Source organism: Pinus tabuliformis, chromosome 1_2 (genome assembly GCF_031772625.1).
Source record: "Pinus tabuliformis cultivar Carrire ecotype Pingquan chromosome 1_2, CPIR1, whole genome shotgun sequence".
Taxonomy (NCBI): domain Eukaryota; kingdom Viridiplantae; phylum Streptophyta; class Pinopsida; order Pinales; family Pinaceae; genus Pinus; species Pinus tabuliformis.
Genome location: NC_142298.1, coordinates 14,641,919 through 14,658,943, shown reverse-complemented (window position 1 = coordinate 14,658,943; position 17,025 = coordinate 14,641,919). Strand labels below are relative to the sequence as shown.

The following is a 17,025-nucleotide window of genomic DNA, read 5'->3' as shown; positions in this document are numbered from 1 at the left end:
AGGCCTCTCCCTTGCTCTTCTTCCTTGGACACTGGGTTGCATAATGACCCAGCTCCCCACAATGGAAGCATTTGACCTTGGAGAGGTCCTTCTTCTTCCATTTCTCCTACTTTCCCTCAAATGCTAGGGCAGCATCCACCTCCTCCTCCTCCTCCTTGGACACTGGGTCGCATAATGACCCAGCTCCCCACAGTGGAAGCATTTGACCTTGGAGAGGTCCTTCTTCCGTTTCTCCTACTTTCCCTCAGATGCTAGGGCAGCATCCACCTCCTCCTCCTTGATTCTGATCCCCTTGCCGCTGCTTCCCGCCTTGCTCAACCTTCTGATCTCTTCTTGGCGAAGAGCAACCCACATTTCCTCCCAATCTGGAAGGGTTTCCCTGCCCAGTATGCTCTGGACAAACACCTCCCAGTCTTTTGAGACTGCGTTCAGGGCTGTTCTCACCATCAATTCTTGATTCGGCGTGGCCCCTATAGAAGTCAGCTGATCCGGATCTCCTTCAATAGATCGAGAAAGGGGTCGATCTGTTCTCCCTTCTGCATCTGGTATGATCGCAGTTGATTTTCTAGTAACATCCTTCTCTGCATAGAAGTTTGCTGGTACAATTTCTTTAGGGCCTCCCACATCTCATTTGTCGTGTCCTTTTCAGCAATATGTGGTACTACATGGTCCTTGACCCTGTCAAGAATGTTGCTCTTGTTCCTCGCCATTGCCTCCTCGTACTTGTCGTTATTAGTTGGGTCAACTGGGATAGCTATCATCCTCAAGGCGAAGTGCTTGACACGATTCCTGTCTAGAACAGATAGGATTGTGGCCTTCCAGACTACGAAGTTTGAGGCTCTGTCCAATCTATCCTGGTCTCTTACCTCGTTCACTACCATTTCGTGCTCCTCTACTTCCCTCCTAGAAGTTCTTGGTGTGACTCCCTCTGAGCCTCGATTTCCCTCCTGGAAACCCTTCTGCCAATGTCGAGATGCCCCCACTTTGATCGTTAGTGCCGCTGCACCACTGATCTAGATTTCTCGGCTAGAAATCCTCGGTAGCAACTCCCTCCTCCTTGGCCTTGCCCTGTTAGGTACTGTTCTGACTACAGTACCCCACCAACTCCATTTTGCAACCTACCCATAGCCTTCTAAACCCCAACGAACTGAAGGTTAGAGCTCCTAGGCTTTGCGCAATTCCGGAACTGGCAAATCAGCTTCCTAAGCCAACTGCGTCAGACCCCCTGGCCTCTGCGTGAGCCTGTCTTTGCCTCCCTCAGCCTCTGCACTGCCTCTTCTTGGCTCGAACTTGATGATGCAGGGACTCTGTCACCCCTTAAAAATATTAATTATTTTAATATCTCCCAAACTGTTTAAAATCTTCCCAAACCCTTTCTGGGTATTGGAGATCTCATGTGCCTTGGCCTCTCCACCAGTTTTCGTGGCTAGAGCACATCCGATGCTACCCCAAATCAACAAGTAGTGTGAAATTTCCTTAAATTGCAACCACTGGAAATTTATTCTTCTAACTGATTAAATTATGCAGTTTATTTTCTACGACAAACAACGAAGAAATCACATTGCAATTTTTCACAAATAAAAATGATGTGGAAATAAAATGCCAGAAACTGAGAAAATACTAGCACACAATAAAATTGACACAATTATTTTTGGATAAATGTCTTTGGAAAAACCCAATGTTAGAAAACTGATGCAGCAGATACAGGGTCTTATTATTATGTAGCAGTGAGATAATCTGAGTACAATTTATGGATGCCCAACTGGCTATCCAATCAACGAATATCTGGCAAAAATATTAGAGAGAAAATTCTCTCTCCAGAAGCAATCCTGACACTACTTGCCTCAGAAAATCTGGTTGTCCAAACCCTTGCACAAGCCCTCTACGCAGTCACTGCGCTGCGCCTCGTATGTGTGACTTACCTATGATCAAGCCGTCTTGCTTGTCTCTGCTGCTGGAAGTGACTCTTAGGCCCTCTAGAAAATTATCTCAGCATTGGAAGCTGAATCGATCTCCCTCTCAACTAAATTGAACTGCGAGATTGAAGCCCCTCGTAGTCCTTGCGCAACTTCTCTATGGAATCGCTCTACCACTTGCTGCTGCCTCTCCGAAACTAGAAAAATTCCTCTGGACTCATTGTCTCTGCTCCCTTACTGTCTCTGCTTCCCCTTTGGCTCGAACTCTCTGCTCAATTGTTGGATGCTCAATCTGCCAAGGACACTGACCTCTCTTGTGTATCCTCTTCAACCCCATCGATCTCCTCTTGTAATCTCTCATTGGCGAACCAACGATCATGATTAGATCCTCATCAACGACTAAGATCATCTCTGAGTTGATCCATATGAGTTTATAGAGAATTCTCACATTTCTCAATTAATTATTGTTAATTAATCACTTTTCCTAAGTTAGACTTGGGAAATATTTAATTATTGATCAATTAACTTAATTGAGTCATCTCTAGGTGTTTTCTTCTAAAATGTTTTTTGGATTTTGGAGTTCTTGTGTTTCTTAGCCTCATTGACCAAAGTTGAGACTAGAACACCTTTCCGATGCTACAAAACTAACACTCCCTCTTACCGAGGAAGGTGTTCTACTATCTCATAATATCCTCCCATACACGATGCTGATGTCTGACAACTGTGACAACCTGCCACTGTCCACTAAGCCACTACGTAACTCTGATTTATCTGCAACTCTGAGTTGAATCACCTTGCATCTGCGCTACTCTATGTTGCACGAAACGTTGAAACATTTCGGAGTTTCCGAAACGGGTACATTTAGAAACGTCACCTTTTAAAAATGGAAACGCTGGCCGAAACGTCAGCGGAAACGTCTTATATGTATATATATAAGTGAATACCACATTATTTTGCAAGAAAAAAGGGAATTAGACCCATAGATGACAATTTAGAAGGAGAAACAAGTCTATATTGACTCTAATAGATGATTACATGATGGTCGAGTTTCAGCTAGGTTTCGGAGTTTCGGGTACGGATACGACCCGAAACGTCAGGTTCCTTGAAGTTTCGTGCGACATAGGCGCTACTACTGACATTGCACTATGTCTCCTACACTGCTGCCAACTCTGCACTGCGCTGCGACTGATCTCATGTTGTTGCTGCTGCAACTAATGCAACTGAAAACTAAACTCTGCATCAACTGTGTCTATGAACTGCAACTGTCTACTGAGTCATTGACTGCTACTAAACTTTGCATTGTCTACTGAGTTTGTCTCCACTACAACTACACTGCATCCCTCAGCATCTGACTGCAACTGGTACTGCAATTGTCCCTCAAGATTTGACTACTCCATGCTAACACTGATCCAACTGCTACTGAATAGTGTGGGCCCCTGTAGCAAGGGTAATGATCCACGAGGAAACACCAGTCTAATGTTATCTTCCTTCGACCCTGCCCAAAACTCTGCAATTGTGGTGACTAAAGTTCAAATGTCTCCCCACTTCTCTCTTGGAGGCATACCTGCATATAGTGCGAATTCATCCTCCAACCTAGAATACAAATTGTCAATATCCACCGAAGTTGGTGCATGCTACTGCTTCTCCTTCTTGTCCTTCTTCCTCTTCGGAAACTAGCTACTGCAGTGACCAAAATCACCACACCTGAAGCACTTGATCTTCGATAGGTCCTTTTTATTCTTTTCTCCTCCTTGCGAGCCTTATCCCTGACTGGGGCCTTTTTTTGCCTTTTGCTTTGATGCAATGGAAACGTTCTTCTCTTCCCACACATCCTTCAGTCCTTTGCTACTTTTGTCGCTGATATTTCTCTTCACTAGAGCAAGCCTCATCTCCTCTTGCGTAAAGTCAGCCCACAATCGATCCCAACCAAGTAGTTGATCTTGTCCAGTGATGCCTTGGATGAAAGTGGTCCACTCTGAAGTGAAACCGTTGATAGATGTACGCATCAGCTCACTCTCTTGAGGTGTTTCTCCAACTGCGGGAAGCTTGTCTTGGACATCTTGAATCCTGGTGACATAAGGAGTAACACATTCACCCTTATTCATCCTGATCAGCCTCAATTTCTCCTTCAAGAACATCTTTGTATTCTTGGAAGGATTCTGGAAAAGCGTAGCAATAGCGTCCCACATTTCTTTGGTTGTATTCTTGGCCGCTAAGTGTGAGACTATATGATCTTGAACACCATCAAGGATCAATCACTTTGCCTTAGCAATCTCCTTTCTGTAGTTTTCTAGCTAATGCGGGTCTGTAGGTACGACTACAAATCTTTCTATGTACATCTTCAAACCATGCTCATCTAGCAGGGAAAAACATTCTAGCTTTCAAGATACATGTTGATTTGGGGTAGCATCAAATGTGCTCTAGCCATGAAAATTGGTGGAGAGGCTAAAGCACATGAGATCTCCAAGACCCATAAATGGTTTGGGGAAATGCTACTTGGTGAAGGAGATATTAAATAAATTAATATTTTTAATGGGTTCCTAAGCCTAAACTTAGGAAAATAAAAATATTAATGAGTATTAATATAAAACTGGGTTAGAAGATTCTAAATGCCATGGATCAAGCCAAATCTAATCTTAGCCGTTGATTAGTGATGTAATCTCGGCTATTGAAGACTCAACAAAAAAAGTATAAGAGGAGGCTTGAGGGTCAGTTGGAGATACACCAGAGTGATCAGTTAGTTCGATTTTCTAGAGTGGGGTTTGCTAAGAGAAATCGAACCAATGATCACAGTTGCAGTGAGTGTATAACAAAGAGGCAGAGAGGGGCAGTGAGTGCATAGCAGAGAGGCAGAGATAGTGCCGGAAGACCAGCGCAGAGGCAGAGAGGTAGACGTAGAGCCAGCAGGAGCCACACAGAGGCCAACAGTGACTGCGTAGAGGGTCTGCGTGAGTGACGTAGAGGGCCAGAAAGGTCGTGTAGAGCATCAAAGGGTTGACACAGAGGGTTTCAGGCTGACGCAGAGGCCAGGAGGGCTAACGCAGTGCCTCAGAGAAGCGCTGGAGAGAGTTTCGTGGAGCAGACTTTCAAAATATCTACTTCCGAAGAGAGGTATTATTGCCAGATTGATTTCTTTGTCGGGTGAGCCAGTTTGGCATCCAATGGTACTCAAGAAAAGTTGCTTAATAATAAAACCCTTAGAACTGATGCACTGGTTTTCCCAAGTTGGGTTTTTCAGGGGACGATTGTCCAAAAATAACGGTGTCCCTTGTGTGTTTGTCTATTTCTTTCAGTTGATGATTTGTAGATGGTTGAGATGCATTTGTGTTTATTTTAGTATTTATATGGTTAAACAACTTGTTCAGTAATTAAACAAGTAGGTGAAATAAGCCAGATAATGTAGGGAAATTTCTAACGGGTTAGACTTAGAAATTTCAACTATACATTTGTTGGATGCTCCATCTAGCCTATCTTGATCTCGAAGTCTTGTTGAGGCCATTTTTTGCAAAAATCACAACTGGAAAATAAACAAGAATCTCCTTCTCCTCCCTTTCCTACTTGGCTGCTTGCTCTACTACTCGCGCTGGAGAGAGTTTCGTGGAGCAGACTTTCAAAATATCTACTTCCGAAGAGAGGTATTATTGCCAGATTGATTTCTTTGTCGGGTGAGCCAGTTTGGCATCCAATGGTACTCAAGAAAAGTTGCTTAATAATAAAACCCTTAGAACTGATGCACTGGTTTTCCCAAGTTGGGTTTTTCAGGGGACGATTGTCCAAAAATAACGGTGTCCCTTGTGTGTTTGTCTATTTCTTTCAGTTGATGATTTGTAGATGGTTGAGATGCATTTGTGTTTATTTTAGTATTTATATGGTTAAACAACTTGTTCAGTAATTAAACAAGTAGGTGAAATAAGCCAGATAATGTAGGGAAATTTCTAACGGGTTAGACTTAGAAATTTCAACTATACATTTGTTGGATGCTCCATCTAGCCTATCTTGATCTCGAAGTCTTGTTGAGGCCATTTTTTGCAAAAATCACAACTGGAAAATAAACAAGAATCTCCTTCTCCTCCCTTTCCTACTTGGCTGCTTGCTCTACTACTCGCACTCCCTCATGGAATGTGCATTTCTGCCTGCTACTATTGCCACATGCAATTGGAAATCACAGATTTGCTCTAGAAAATTGAATCTGGAAACCCTATGAGAAAATCCCCATGTGCTTTTCTCTTCCACCTGGCGTTATTCTGCTACTGCAATTACTGCTGCAAAATTACTGTGCTCGGATCTACTCAACAAATTCTCTATTCTACTCACCAAAACTGCTTCCCGGCTACACCATCTGTTGGAACTGCTTCTAGGCTATTCAAATTTTTCTTGCCACCCGCAACTGAAAATCAAACTCTTCCCAGCAATTCACGCTGCCTGGCTGGCCTTCCGCGCATACCTAGAAATTTTGCTTAGAGACTCCCTTTGAAGTTGCAAAATTTAACCTTGTCACTGAGCCACTGATCTATCTTTGAACAAGCTCTAATACCACACTAAACATGACAACATAAAATATTATGGTCCATTCCATACTCAACATGACAACATATAAATCTCATCGAATTACAAGCTCCTGCAATCACAACTTTGTTAGCACATAAAATGCAGGGGTATAATGAATGCTATAGTACTTGAGATGCCCAGAGATCGAAGGTGACTTCCAACCAATACCAAAGACTCAGGGGAATCAGTTTCACTAATGAAATCAGATCTTCGCCCTTCCACTGATTGAGATCAATAATATATAACTCGGCCTCTGAAAATTTTAAGAATTGTGTCCTTTGTTGATATTAAATTTTTGAGAATTGCCACTTGATTTCTATGCTATAGGATATACAAAGCTCAAGATCACATCTATTTGTGCAACATCAATCACCAGAAAATTGCACGCACCATCAATAATTGGAAATTTTGCAGATCATAATTTGTACCTGAAAATTTCCTTTTCTATCACCGTTGGTAGTGCTCAAAACATTTGTCGATGGATTGTGGCCATACAACGAACTATTACGTCGTAATTTTGCCATGGACTTAGTTAATTGGGGAATTCGATGGTTTGATCATAACCTCTTACTTGACTTTGACTGTGACTTAGTGATCTCGATCTGCTGAAGGAAATCACGCCCTGAAATTGCGCTTGATCTTGCGGATAAGGGAGATATGTTTGCTACGCCTATTGTTAATTTGGTTGTTCCACGCATAGGCAAGCACTCTACATGGAAATGCGCAATCCATGCATTATAGTTCTATGCTTCCCCGATCTCTGGCATATGCACTACAACGGCTAAGATTTTGTCACAATCTTGTCTGCGCTCCACAACTACAGATTACCATGATTTCATGCGCGTGCCCTGTCTTTGGGTAGCAACGATTGGTATTCTATTATTAGGCGACGATCTAAAAAAGTAATAAATCAATTTGTAACCACAATTCAATGAATTTTCCCTTTCAACGTTGCATACCAAGCAACTTTCAACATTATATGATCCACGAGATTTAGAAAATTTCCATGTGACTTTGGCAGCTCAATGAAATTCGACATCTGTAATACACAATGTACTCAAACTTCACAGTTGTATGCCATCGATCATTTTGATGCACTGCATGTGTATTTCAGCCTTCAGGATAAGTTGATCTTTGCCCAGCTGCCTAAGAATCTGGTCCGTGTAAAAAATGAGCTTGGCCCTTGATCATGCTGCAGGGGTCAACATTGCGCTAGCTCTGTTAATCATGATTGGTGCATAGGCATTCGATCAACATTTAGATTTTGTGCTCACGATCCACGCACACGTATCCATTCTATGTGGACTCTGATCACAAAATAAAACCAGTCACTGCCTCTGTGGAAAGACAGTGCTCACGGAATTGGCCTAGCTAAAGCATGACTCCAACCTATATAATATGACAAATTCAGCCGCCATGAATTAGGGATTTTGGCCCATGAATTTGGCTTTTGTGAGTTGTAAGATCCAATATTTTTACGGGATCTCTGTCAATGTCGTTGGCTAATACCTAACTATTGTAGTGGATTCAAAACATCCTTATGTAAAGTGCAAGAAAATAGAAATGTGATCCTCGCACGGATTGAACATTGATCCCTTTAATGCAATTCTATAATCGATCTGGTAGCAGCGATCAAGAAAATTGATGGGCTATGAGCCAAGACAAATTTGGCCCTGAACAATCATAAATTTGGATCCCATGAATTTGGAGTCTCCTTCAAATATGAAATTCAACCTTCCCAAATTTGAACTCCTGACTCATCCAACTGATCAACTTGCAAGAGAACACTTGTCTAGGGTTTGAACCTCCATTAAATTTTTTACTATAGAAACAGATAATAGACCTTTAATTGCTAAATCCCTTAGGTTAGTAGGAAAACCAACTCTGATATCATTGTAATGTCCCAAACATAAAATTTTGTACGAAATTGCTTAAAAATTTAAGCCATTAATCCCTTAAACAATTTGCATAAATTGAGCGACAAATGTAATGGGAAAAATTGAAAATATAAACTGCATCTAAAGAATAGACAAGATACACATGCAACAAACCCAACCTTATTTTATTAATATGTAATACGCTGATACAAGAAAATGGAAATCATTGAGGTGATGGCCTCAAAAGATCTGCAACAATGCCAAAACTGGCCTCCAAAATAGACTGAAAATCAATAAGCTGCAACCTGTGAATTCTGGATGAATTCACCAAGGAGAGAGATGGGTTCTCGCTCACTCTCGTTGAATCACTTGAGGGTTTCCGTCCTGGGGCTCTTGCTAACGCTGGGAACCCCCGGTTCTCCAAACATCTCTACAAGAAAAATGCTCAACTCAAGGATGTGCCAAATGATCTCCTCCTCCTCCTTTTAAAGACTCCAAAGATAGATCCTCAAGCCTCTAGAAACATCTTATTTTATTATTATTCTAGAAGCTCCTCCCTTGACTTTATCTTAAGTGACTTTAATTTTATTTTATTTCACTTAACTCACTTTTGACCTTTTCCTCCAATTAATTATTTTCCCCTTTTTAATTAAATGACTAATAAAAGTCATTTTTAATCTGGGTAAATGGTAAATTGCCCACCCTACTCTCTCCGGACACTAGAAGTCACTTCTCAGCATTCCATCCTGTAGATATTCTCATTCCGGTTCCAATGAGCTATTACGTTGAGGTGTTCCATCAAATGATCCTACCAGAATGCCACCTTGAGCATAATTAATTAAGTCAAGCCTAGTAATAATCATGTATTTTGAAAGTTGCCAGAATGCAACAGAACGAAAGACACGTTGTGCGGATGATGGAATATGCCAAGCGAATGCCATCAGATCCCATCAAAACTCCTCAAAACTCCTCCGGAACCCCTGATCCTGCTCCTGCGGATTGACCATCACATACCTTGGAAATCCATCCTGGCTCTACTATAGCGGAAAATAAAAATGGGGACATGACAAAGAAGGGGGGGTGTCCACATATCCTGCAACATAGTTGAGAAGATAGAAAAGAAATAAATGAAGTTTGCAGCCACACAAATTTGCCTTGCAAGTGTTACCACAGATGCTTCTCATTGCCAGCTGCCTTGCACACAAATGTTGCTCAGAAATTTTGTTCATACAGTTTTGAATCTTTGCTGATCCAAAAATGTGTGTGGGTTGTGTTTAGGACTTGAGAATTTCTTTTTCAATTTTTTCATTTACTTGGTGGGTTCCACTGGAAAAAACAAAAACAAGGGTGGGAAATGGTTTAAAGCTTTGGAAACCGTTGTTTCCTCGATGTTTTAGAAACAAGGACATGGGGCATGTAGAAGGCTATGAAGCATTTATGATATAGTATGTGTATATTCTGTTATATGATCATCAAAGACAATCCAAGTATTATTTTTATTCCATTTCATAACAATCTTTCGTATATGAATGCCTGGACCTTTCCAACTGTAGTTAACCCTATGGTACTTCTTACTCAATAGTTGTACTCAAGAAATTATTAATATTTTTTTTATATGTACCATATCTTGTCAAAAATATAGGATGTTGAAAGATGATCCCTTGTAAATAATCCTTGCATGTTTGATCTAAATTGATTTTTTTGCATACCTTTTCCAAACTGCAGGACTAGATATTGTAGCCTAGCCATTGTGAATTTTTCAATAAACATCTGTACTTTCCTAAAATGTTTCATATCCAAATATTTTGCTTAGAGTCTTGGCATAACCAAAGAAAAACATTGTTTTCTCATTCGCTCGCATGAGTGATATCATTTTATATGTTTTGATGTTTTGGTGGTTTCCTGATGCAGGATGATTGGACCCACTCTCGTGCTGGACGCTCCAATGGATTCCTTGATTATGATAGAGGAAATTTTTGGTCCCCTGCTTCCAATAATCACTGTCAGTTTTTTATCCTTGCCTGGATAGAGATAAAATTTGAATTCAACTGCAAGAATGTGATTGGGAAACAAACTATGTGTAAAAAGACTAATCTGACAAGGAAGAACTATGAAATAAAGTTTAAACACATTCTATTTTCGGTATCATAAAATAAAATAAAATAAAAGAAATTGCAACATAGTCAAGACTCAAAAGCATGTGAGGATGCGGTTACAAACTCAATGCAGGTTAAATTTAGTTAAAAATGCACCCCATATCTTTTCAGAGTGGCTAACTTATAACAACCATATAAATAATGGTGTAAAGCTCATAGAAAATGGCCTTACAAGAAGCAGCGATAAAAGATACAGGCTTCCAGACCTGTCTATATATTCTTAATAATTTCATTGATTCATCCTTGGTCTTGGTCTAATATCCAGTTATAGAACTGTATCAACTTTTGAAGCTATTCCTAAGGTGTGTATGATAAGCCCTCTGACAAGACATAGTGCACCTTAGTGCAAATCCTTCACAAGGTGCCAAGACTTAGTGGAACATCAGAATTGTTAGTTTGGTTAGACATTGTTAGAACTTTTAGTTTAGTTAGACCAGGACGTTATAGTTCTCAAGTTTTAAATTTTCTTAGGGCTTATTGTTCTTTGCTTTAGATAATTGCATTTTATCATTTACATATAGAATTCACCCCATAACTTCATAACATTATTCAGATTTACAACATTATTCAACAACATATGTAATTATGTAAAAAGAACATCATCATCATCAATGCAGCGGAACATAAAGGAACAATAGAAGAAAAGCATTCACACATAGAGATGCCAGGATTGGTCGGAGACCAGGGCAAAACCCATATGGACAAAACCCTTTCAAATTCTTTTTCTTATTAGATTGTCATCGAATGATTCAACAAAAGAGAGTACAAAGATCCATATCTTCAACCATAATTTTATCTAGCAAAATCAACTAAACAACATCATGAGATGAACCCAATGATGCTAATAATCCAAAACCTTGATTCAGAAGCCTGCGATCCACTGTCACTGTCTGTGGTCAAATGGCGAAATCTTCGGTCAACTGAAAATTCAAACCCTAGGTCTCAACCGCATGGAGAGAGTCATGCGTGCGGCTGAAACCCTTCAACAAGACGCATAGGCTTGCATGCTCGCGGTTATAGCCAAAATATCCTGTGACAAACCAACAGTTGTGACCGAAAACCCTAGACACGTGTGCGAACTTCAAACCCTGCCATTTCGGACCTGTGCGAGCCAATCTCCGCGAACTGCCTCAGACCTGTGCGAGCCAATCTCCACGAACTGCCTCAGACCTATGCGAGCCAAAACCAAAGAAGAGAATAGAAGAATGCTTCATGATGTGATATTCCTAATTAGCTATGGCTAATTGGAATATTCGATTTTGTTCAATTTTTGCTTTCTATAGTTATTTGTAAATAAAAAGTGAGGAAGGGGGACATAACTCACTTTAGAATAAAAAGTCACTTCCTAGGTAGCACAATGTTGTGACTTAAAGGGGAGCCAAGGGGGCCAAAGGGGGACACAGAAATGGAGCCCACGTAGACACATGGAGAGACTGCGCAGGAGGGAAGAACACGTGGCAAGAGGAGAAGCACGCAGGGGGAGGTGAGCCTAGGGATTGTGAGAGGCAGAGGCTATAAAATAGAGAGGAGCCCCCTCATTTTGGATCATTCAGTTATGTGCATTTTGAGCTAGTCGTTTAGACTTCTAAGCACGCTGGTTGTTTAGCTAGTCTGCAACACTGTTTAGTGCATTGAGTGTCTCCATTCGGAGATCTCACCCTTAGCCCCGGGGACTTCAAGTCCCTGCTCGGGCAAAGTATTTCCTTGGCGTTTCAGCAGTAGTTTCATCAGCATTCCAGCAGCAGTTTTAGCAACATTTTGGAGGACTGCGCAGCACTGGGAGAGGGACGCAGTTCTTTCTGGTAGCAGTGTTGGATTGGGGTTTTGCAGGAGGATTTATGCTGGGAGGTTGAGTAGGGGTCCAACTCTTGTCTCATTGGAGGATTCTGGCAGGGTTTCAAGCAATGTTTCAGGCAGATTTTAGAGGGGTTTCTTCAGTGGCAGCACAGGGCATTGAGGAACTGCGAAGAACCCCAAGAGGGTGTTTTCGGGGGTCGGCCATTCTAGGAAAGCTTTCTGGGTTTTTCTGAGTTTCTTGAGTAGAGCCCGAATCCAGAGTTTTAGCTTTTTCTGAGCAGGGGAGCAGCCCCAAATCATCATTTGTTTTCTAGCAGCAACAACATCCACGCAGAGAGGCCATTCTTGTCATTCTGAGAGTATTTCTTCACTTGTCTTGAGCAAGTCGAGGTGCCATCTGTCTAATCACCTCTTGTACTCATTTTATTGCTCTGTATAATAAAATGGCTTAGCATTTCTCGCTGCATCTCTTGTGTATCTGCTTATATTTCCAGTTTATATTATTATATGCTATTCCACTGTTATTTTATCACTTCTGGGTTATTCTATCATTGCACATATTTGGTTGGAGTTTTTGCTGGGGTTTGAGGAATATTCTGGGTTAGGAATATTACACATGATCATGTCCAAATGAAGTTGATGTCACTTGTATTTATAGACTTCCAAGAGTGTCCAATTTGCTTTAGGGTCGGCCTGAAATAAAATGGCTTAGCATTTCTCGCTGCATCTCTTGTGTATCTGCTTATATTTCCAGTTTATATTATTATATGCTATTCCACTGTTATTTTATCACTTCTGGGTTATTCTATCATTGCACATATTTGGTTGGAGTTTTTGCTGGGGTTTGAGGAATATTCTGGGTTAGGAATATTACACATGATCATGTCCAAATGAAGTTGATGTCACTTGTATTTATAGACTTCCAAGAGTGTCCAATTTGCTTTAGGGTCGGCCTGATCAGACATGCACATGTGGGCTTTATTTCCAAAATACAATTTCCCTTGTCCAAATTGAGCGCTTCAGTAGTCAAAATTGGTCCTCTTGAAAAGAGGAGTCTCATTCCATGGTTGGAATTTGTCACTGAGCTGCCAAATTAACATCAAGTAGCTGCATTCCTTGCAGACTATTAGAGTTTAGAAAGGATTTTAAGTAGCTGCATTCCTTGCAGACTATATTAGAGTTCAGAAAGGAATTTTTTGGAAGATATATTACCTGAAAGGGAATTTCTTCTGGATTTTCAACATTCAGGATAAGTTGAGGGTAGTTGAAAGTGGTAGAGATTCATAAAAGTTTTCTTTGACCTACTTTGGGCTTTTGTTTTAATATTTTAAAATTCTTACTTGCATATCTAATATATACATTATTTGGTGCAAGGATTTATTTTTCATGTTCATGCATTTACGGGATCTTAAATATCTCAATTTAAAGCATATTGCTTGGATAGTGTTTCTGTTAGTCATGGTTACATCCCTTACATGTTCACAAGGGTATTTAGTCTTCCCTCATGGGAGTTTGGAATCAGACCATTCTTTGTTTCAGTTTGCATCTTTTAGAGACAAAACATTCAATGCTCAACATGTAAGGTCATCATAGATTGAAAATAAAAACTGAAACAACATCAATTGTTGGGAAGACAACTTTATCTTAAAAATCAATGCCCCAGTTGTTAAGACAAGTCCTAATTATTACCTTTTGACCAATAAAAAGGCAAGTTTGTGTGGAAACTGTATTGTGCTTTGATGTGAATTCATTTGGTAGATGGTTATCTGCAAGCCAACTGCCTTAAAATTGGACAGCGATTCTCGAAATTTCATAGATGTCAAGAATAACGGGCGTATATTGCAGTGAATGCTTTTTCTAACGATAAGTTATCCTATAATCATGTAGTAATTTACACTAAATTGTTACCATTTGATGGAACTAAAATCGCATCTAGCACCTTTGCCTCTTGATTGCAATGCCTAAATGCTTGCCCTGAAATGTTAAGCTTATCTTTTCCTTGAGAAATTCTGTTCATTGCGTTTGTATTAAAAAAGGTTTTTGTCCTGTTCTCATTTTTTCTTTGATTTGTCACAAAATTTCTTCACAGACCTACTTTTTACTTCTTTACTTTTGCAATCTTTGTTGGGATTTTACATAGATAAACAGACCTGCTTTTTACTACTTTACTTTTGCAATCTTTGTTGGGATTTTACATAGATAAACACATCATTATATAAAAAACCATCACATAGTCACTTCACATTCATAGCTGATGAACCCATGCAAAGAAGACCACAAAATAGAAAGAAAGGCCATGTATAAGTGCCCATAGGCTTATAACACTTAATATTAGAGTAGTAACTGATAAGATGGTACTGTATAAATGATAACTGACGTTCGTATAATGATAATTGAGTGTCTATTATACACACACAAGTAGGGTGCCCTCCCCATAAGGTATATGGGTTAGGTTTGCAACATTACACCTCATATAATGTTGTCCCTCACTAAAATGAAAAGTACACTATTACTAACAATCTTTCTCTGGCCAAGTAATTGTATGCCGTGCAGTTCCTCAAATTAGACCTCAGCAATATCATAAAGGATTTATTTACAGAAGTCGTCTCCACTTCCATTCCAGGAAGTGGAATACATTTAGGAAGTCAATTTGCTAATGAAAATGTCTTTTGCACTTGAAACCTTCTAGAGCCTGAAATTCACTAAAACCTGTGCCTGTTTAGCACATTTCCATAATTAGGTATCTGTTTCTGAATGAAGAGCTTGTGGCATATTCCCAGTTGCAGTCCTCCCACAACGAAATTGACTGTTATCATTATATGAGCAGGTGCAAAAAATGGAGGAAGCTTTGGAAATTGTGGGTTCTTTGTCCAAGCCACTGGCAGCATATGTGTTTACAAAGAACAAAAAGTTTGAGCGACAAGTGGTGGCAAGCATTTCTGCTGGAGGAATGCTTGTCAACGATACTGCTTTACACGTGCGTTTCAAGTTCAACTCCTTTAACCCTTATTTTTTTACATTAAAGCATTTCTATTTTATATAGACCTGAATATTGCTAGCGGTAAACTTATAAAAGCAGGTTTGCTAATTTTGTTCCCTGAAGGCCCCTTTTTAGAACTACAAAAGAATCAATTCAAGATGAACTCCATGCTTCGTTGATATTCAGTCAGTTATTGAATTATTTTATTTTGACCAGAAGATGCCTCTTTTGCAGGTTACAAATCATCATTTACCCTTTGGAGGGGTTGGAGAAAGTGGGGTGGGATCATACCATGGCAAGTTCTCATTTGAAGCTTTTAGTCATAAAAAGGCTGTACTCTATAGAGGTTTCATGGGAGATCTCACGGCAAGATATCCTCCATATACCACAAGAAAGCAAAAGATTGTGAGGTGTCTTTTGAATGGTGATTTTCTTGGGCTACTATATGCCATTCTTGGGTGGAACAGTAAATGATGGGAGCATAGATACCCAGAAGCCACATCCCAAGGGAGAAATATTGAATATCAACTCGTGTTTGTATTTTGTCAATATTATTTATTATTGGTAAACTCTTCGAGGTGCAGTAGGAGGATTGCACTGAGCATATAAAAGTGCTTCCATTACAAAAGGAAGAAAAATTTTAGATCAATTTTCACGGATTAAATTTAAAATTATTCATGATTCAGTTAGTTGATTTATTCTGTGCTTTAGCAAAAGCAATTTTTTACTGATATTGCAGTTCTAACTTGTGTTATTCTTATTGAGAAGCATGTAAGAAATGCTGATCTTTATTTCTATTCTTCATGAACATTATTGGCTGGACTGGTTAAAAAGAACTCAAGAAAGCTTCCAATGATGAGTGTTGGGCATTAACTGCCTTTCAAGAGGTCTGCACACCCAACTTACTGGCCATGATTGATTCTGCTAAACAACACTCCCCTTGATGGAGTGCACCAGAATTGCAGAATCAAACCCTGGTAGGGGCTATAGCACTACCCTGCGCTCACCAACCCAGATGTCCTCTTGTTGCTAAGGACTGGTTATGATGTAGGATAGTATTGGATTGGCAAGTTTCATGCCATTGTGACAAGCTTGAAGCGATATTGTTTGAGTTACACTCTTAATCACTGCTATCAAATTTGGCTTCATTTTGAATTTTCTGATTTTATAGCACACTCTTTCAGTGGTTGTTTTTCTGTCAGGGCTTACTGTAAACATCTGTACTGTTTCCCTTCTCAATAAAATTAAAGTTACCTTGACGTGATAAAAAAGGAAAATACATTGTTATTTCTTTCAAGGAACATAACCAAATTGAAAACTACGGTCCATGGTGTAATATTTTCAATAGAGTAAAGAGCATCTTGTGCCATTTTATTTATGGGCTCCCTTGTATCTCTCTTGGCCTGAAATGATATTTGAACTAGCATGTGAGATCATATCTATGAGAAGCTTTCTTTTCTAAGGGGAGAGGAGCATTGGTGGTGCATTAAATTACGATTAGTAGTGTTTCAGTAGAATGGTGATGTCGACCTTAAAGATATATCTAGCAATAATGCTTATTTAATACTTGTTTATGAAAGATTACAAGTGCATATTTAAATTACTAGTTGTTTAGCATACATTTATCATGATATAAATATTTGGAGTAAGACAAGGTTATATGTTCACCAAAGATGTGATAAGGTATGTTACACTAAAATCTAGCACCTTAGTGCAAATGCTTACTAGGTGATCTAGACAATAAGCAATAA

General features: G+C 39.7%; 1 protein-coding gene across 1 annotated transcript in view; it reads left to right on the top strand.

Moving 5' to 3' along the window:
• Positions 1 to 15,959, top strand: part of ALDH3H1 (aldehyde dehydrogenase 3H1) — a 99,445-nt gene extending 83,486 nt beyond the window's left edge. Inside the window, exons 8-10 of the mRNA XM_089394629.1 lie at positions 10,253 to 10,343; positions 15,122 to 15,271; positions 15,509 to 15,959. Of these exons, the coding sequence (XP_089250755.1) occupies positions 10,253 to 10,343; positions 15,122 to 15,271; positions 15,509 to 15,748 (481 nt within the window). The 3' untranslated portion in view covers positions 15,749 to 15,959. The remainder of the gene's footprint in view (positions 1 to 10,252; positions 10,344 to 15,121; positions 15,272 to 15,508) is intronic.
• Positions 15,960 to 17,025: the final 1,066 nt, after the last annotated feature.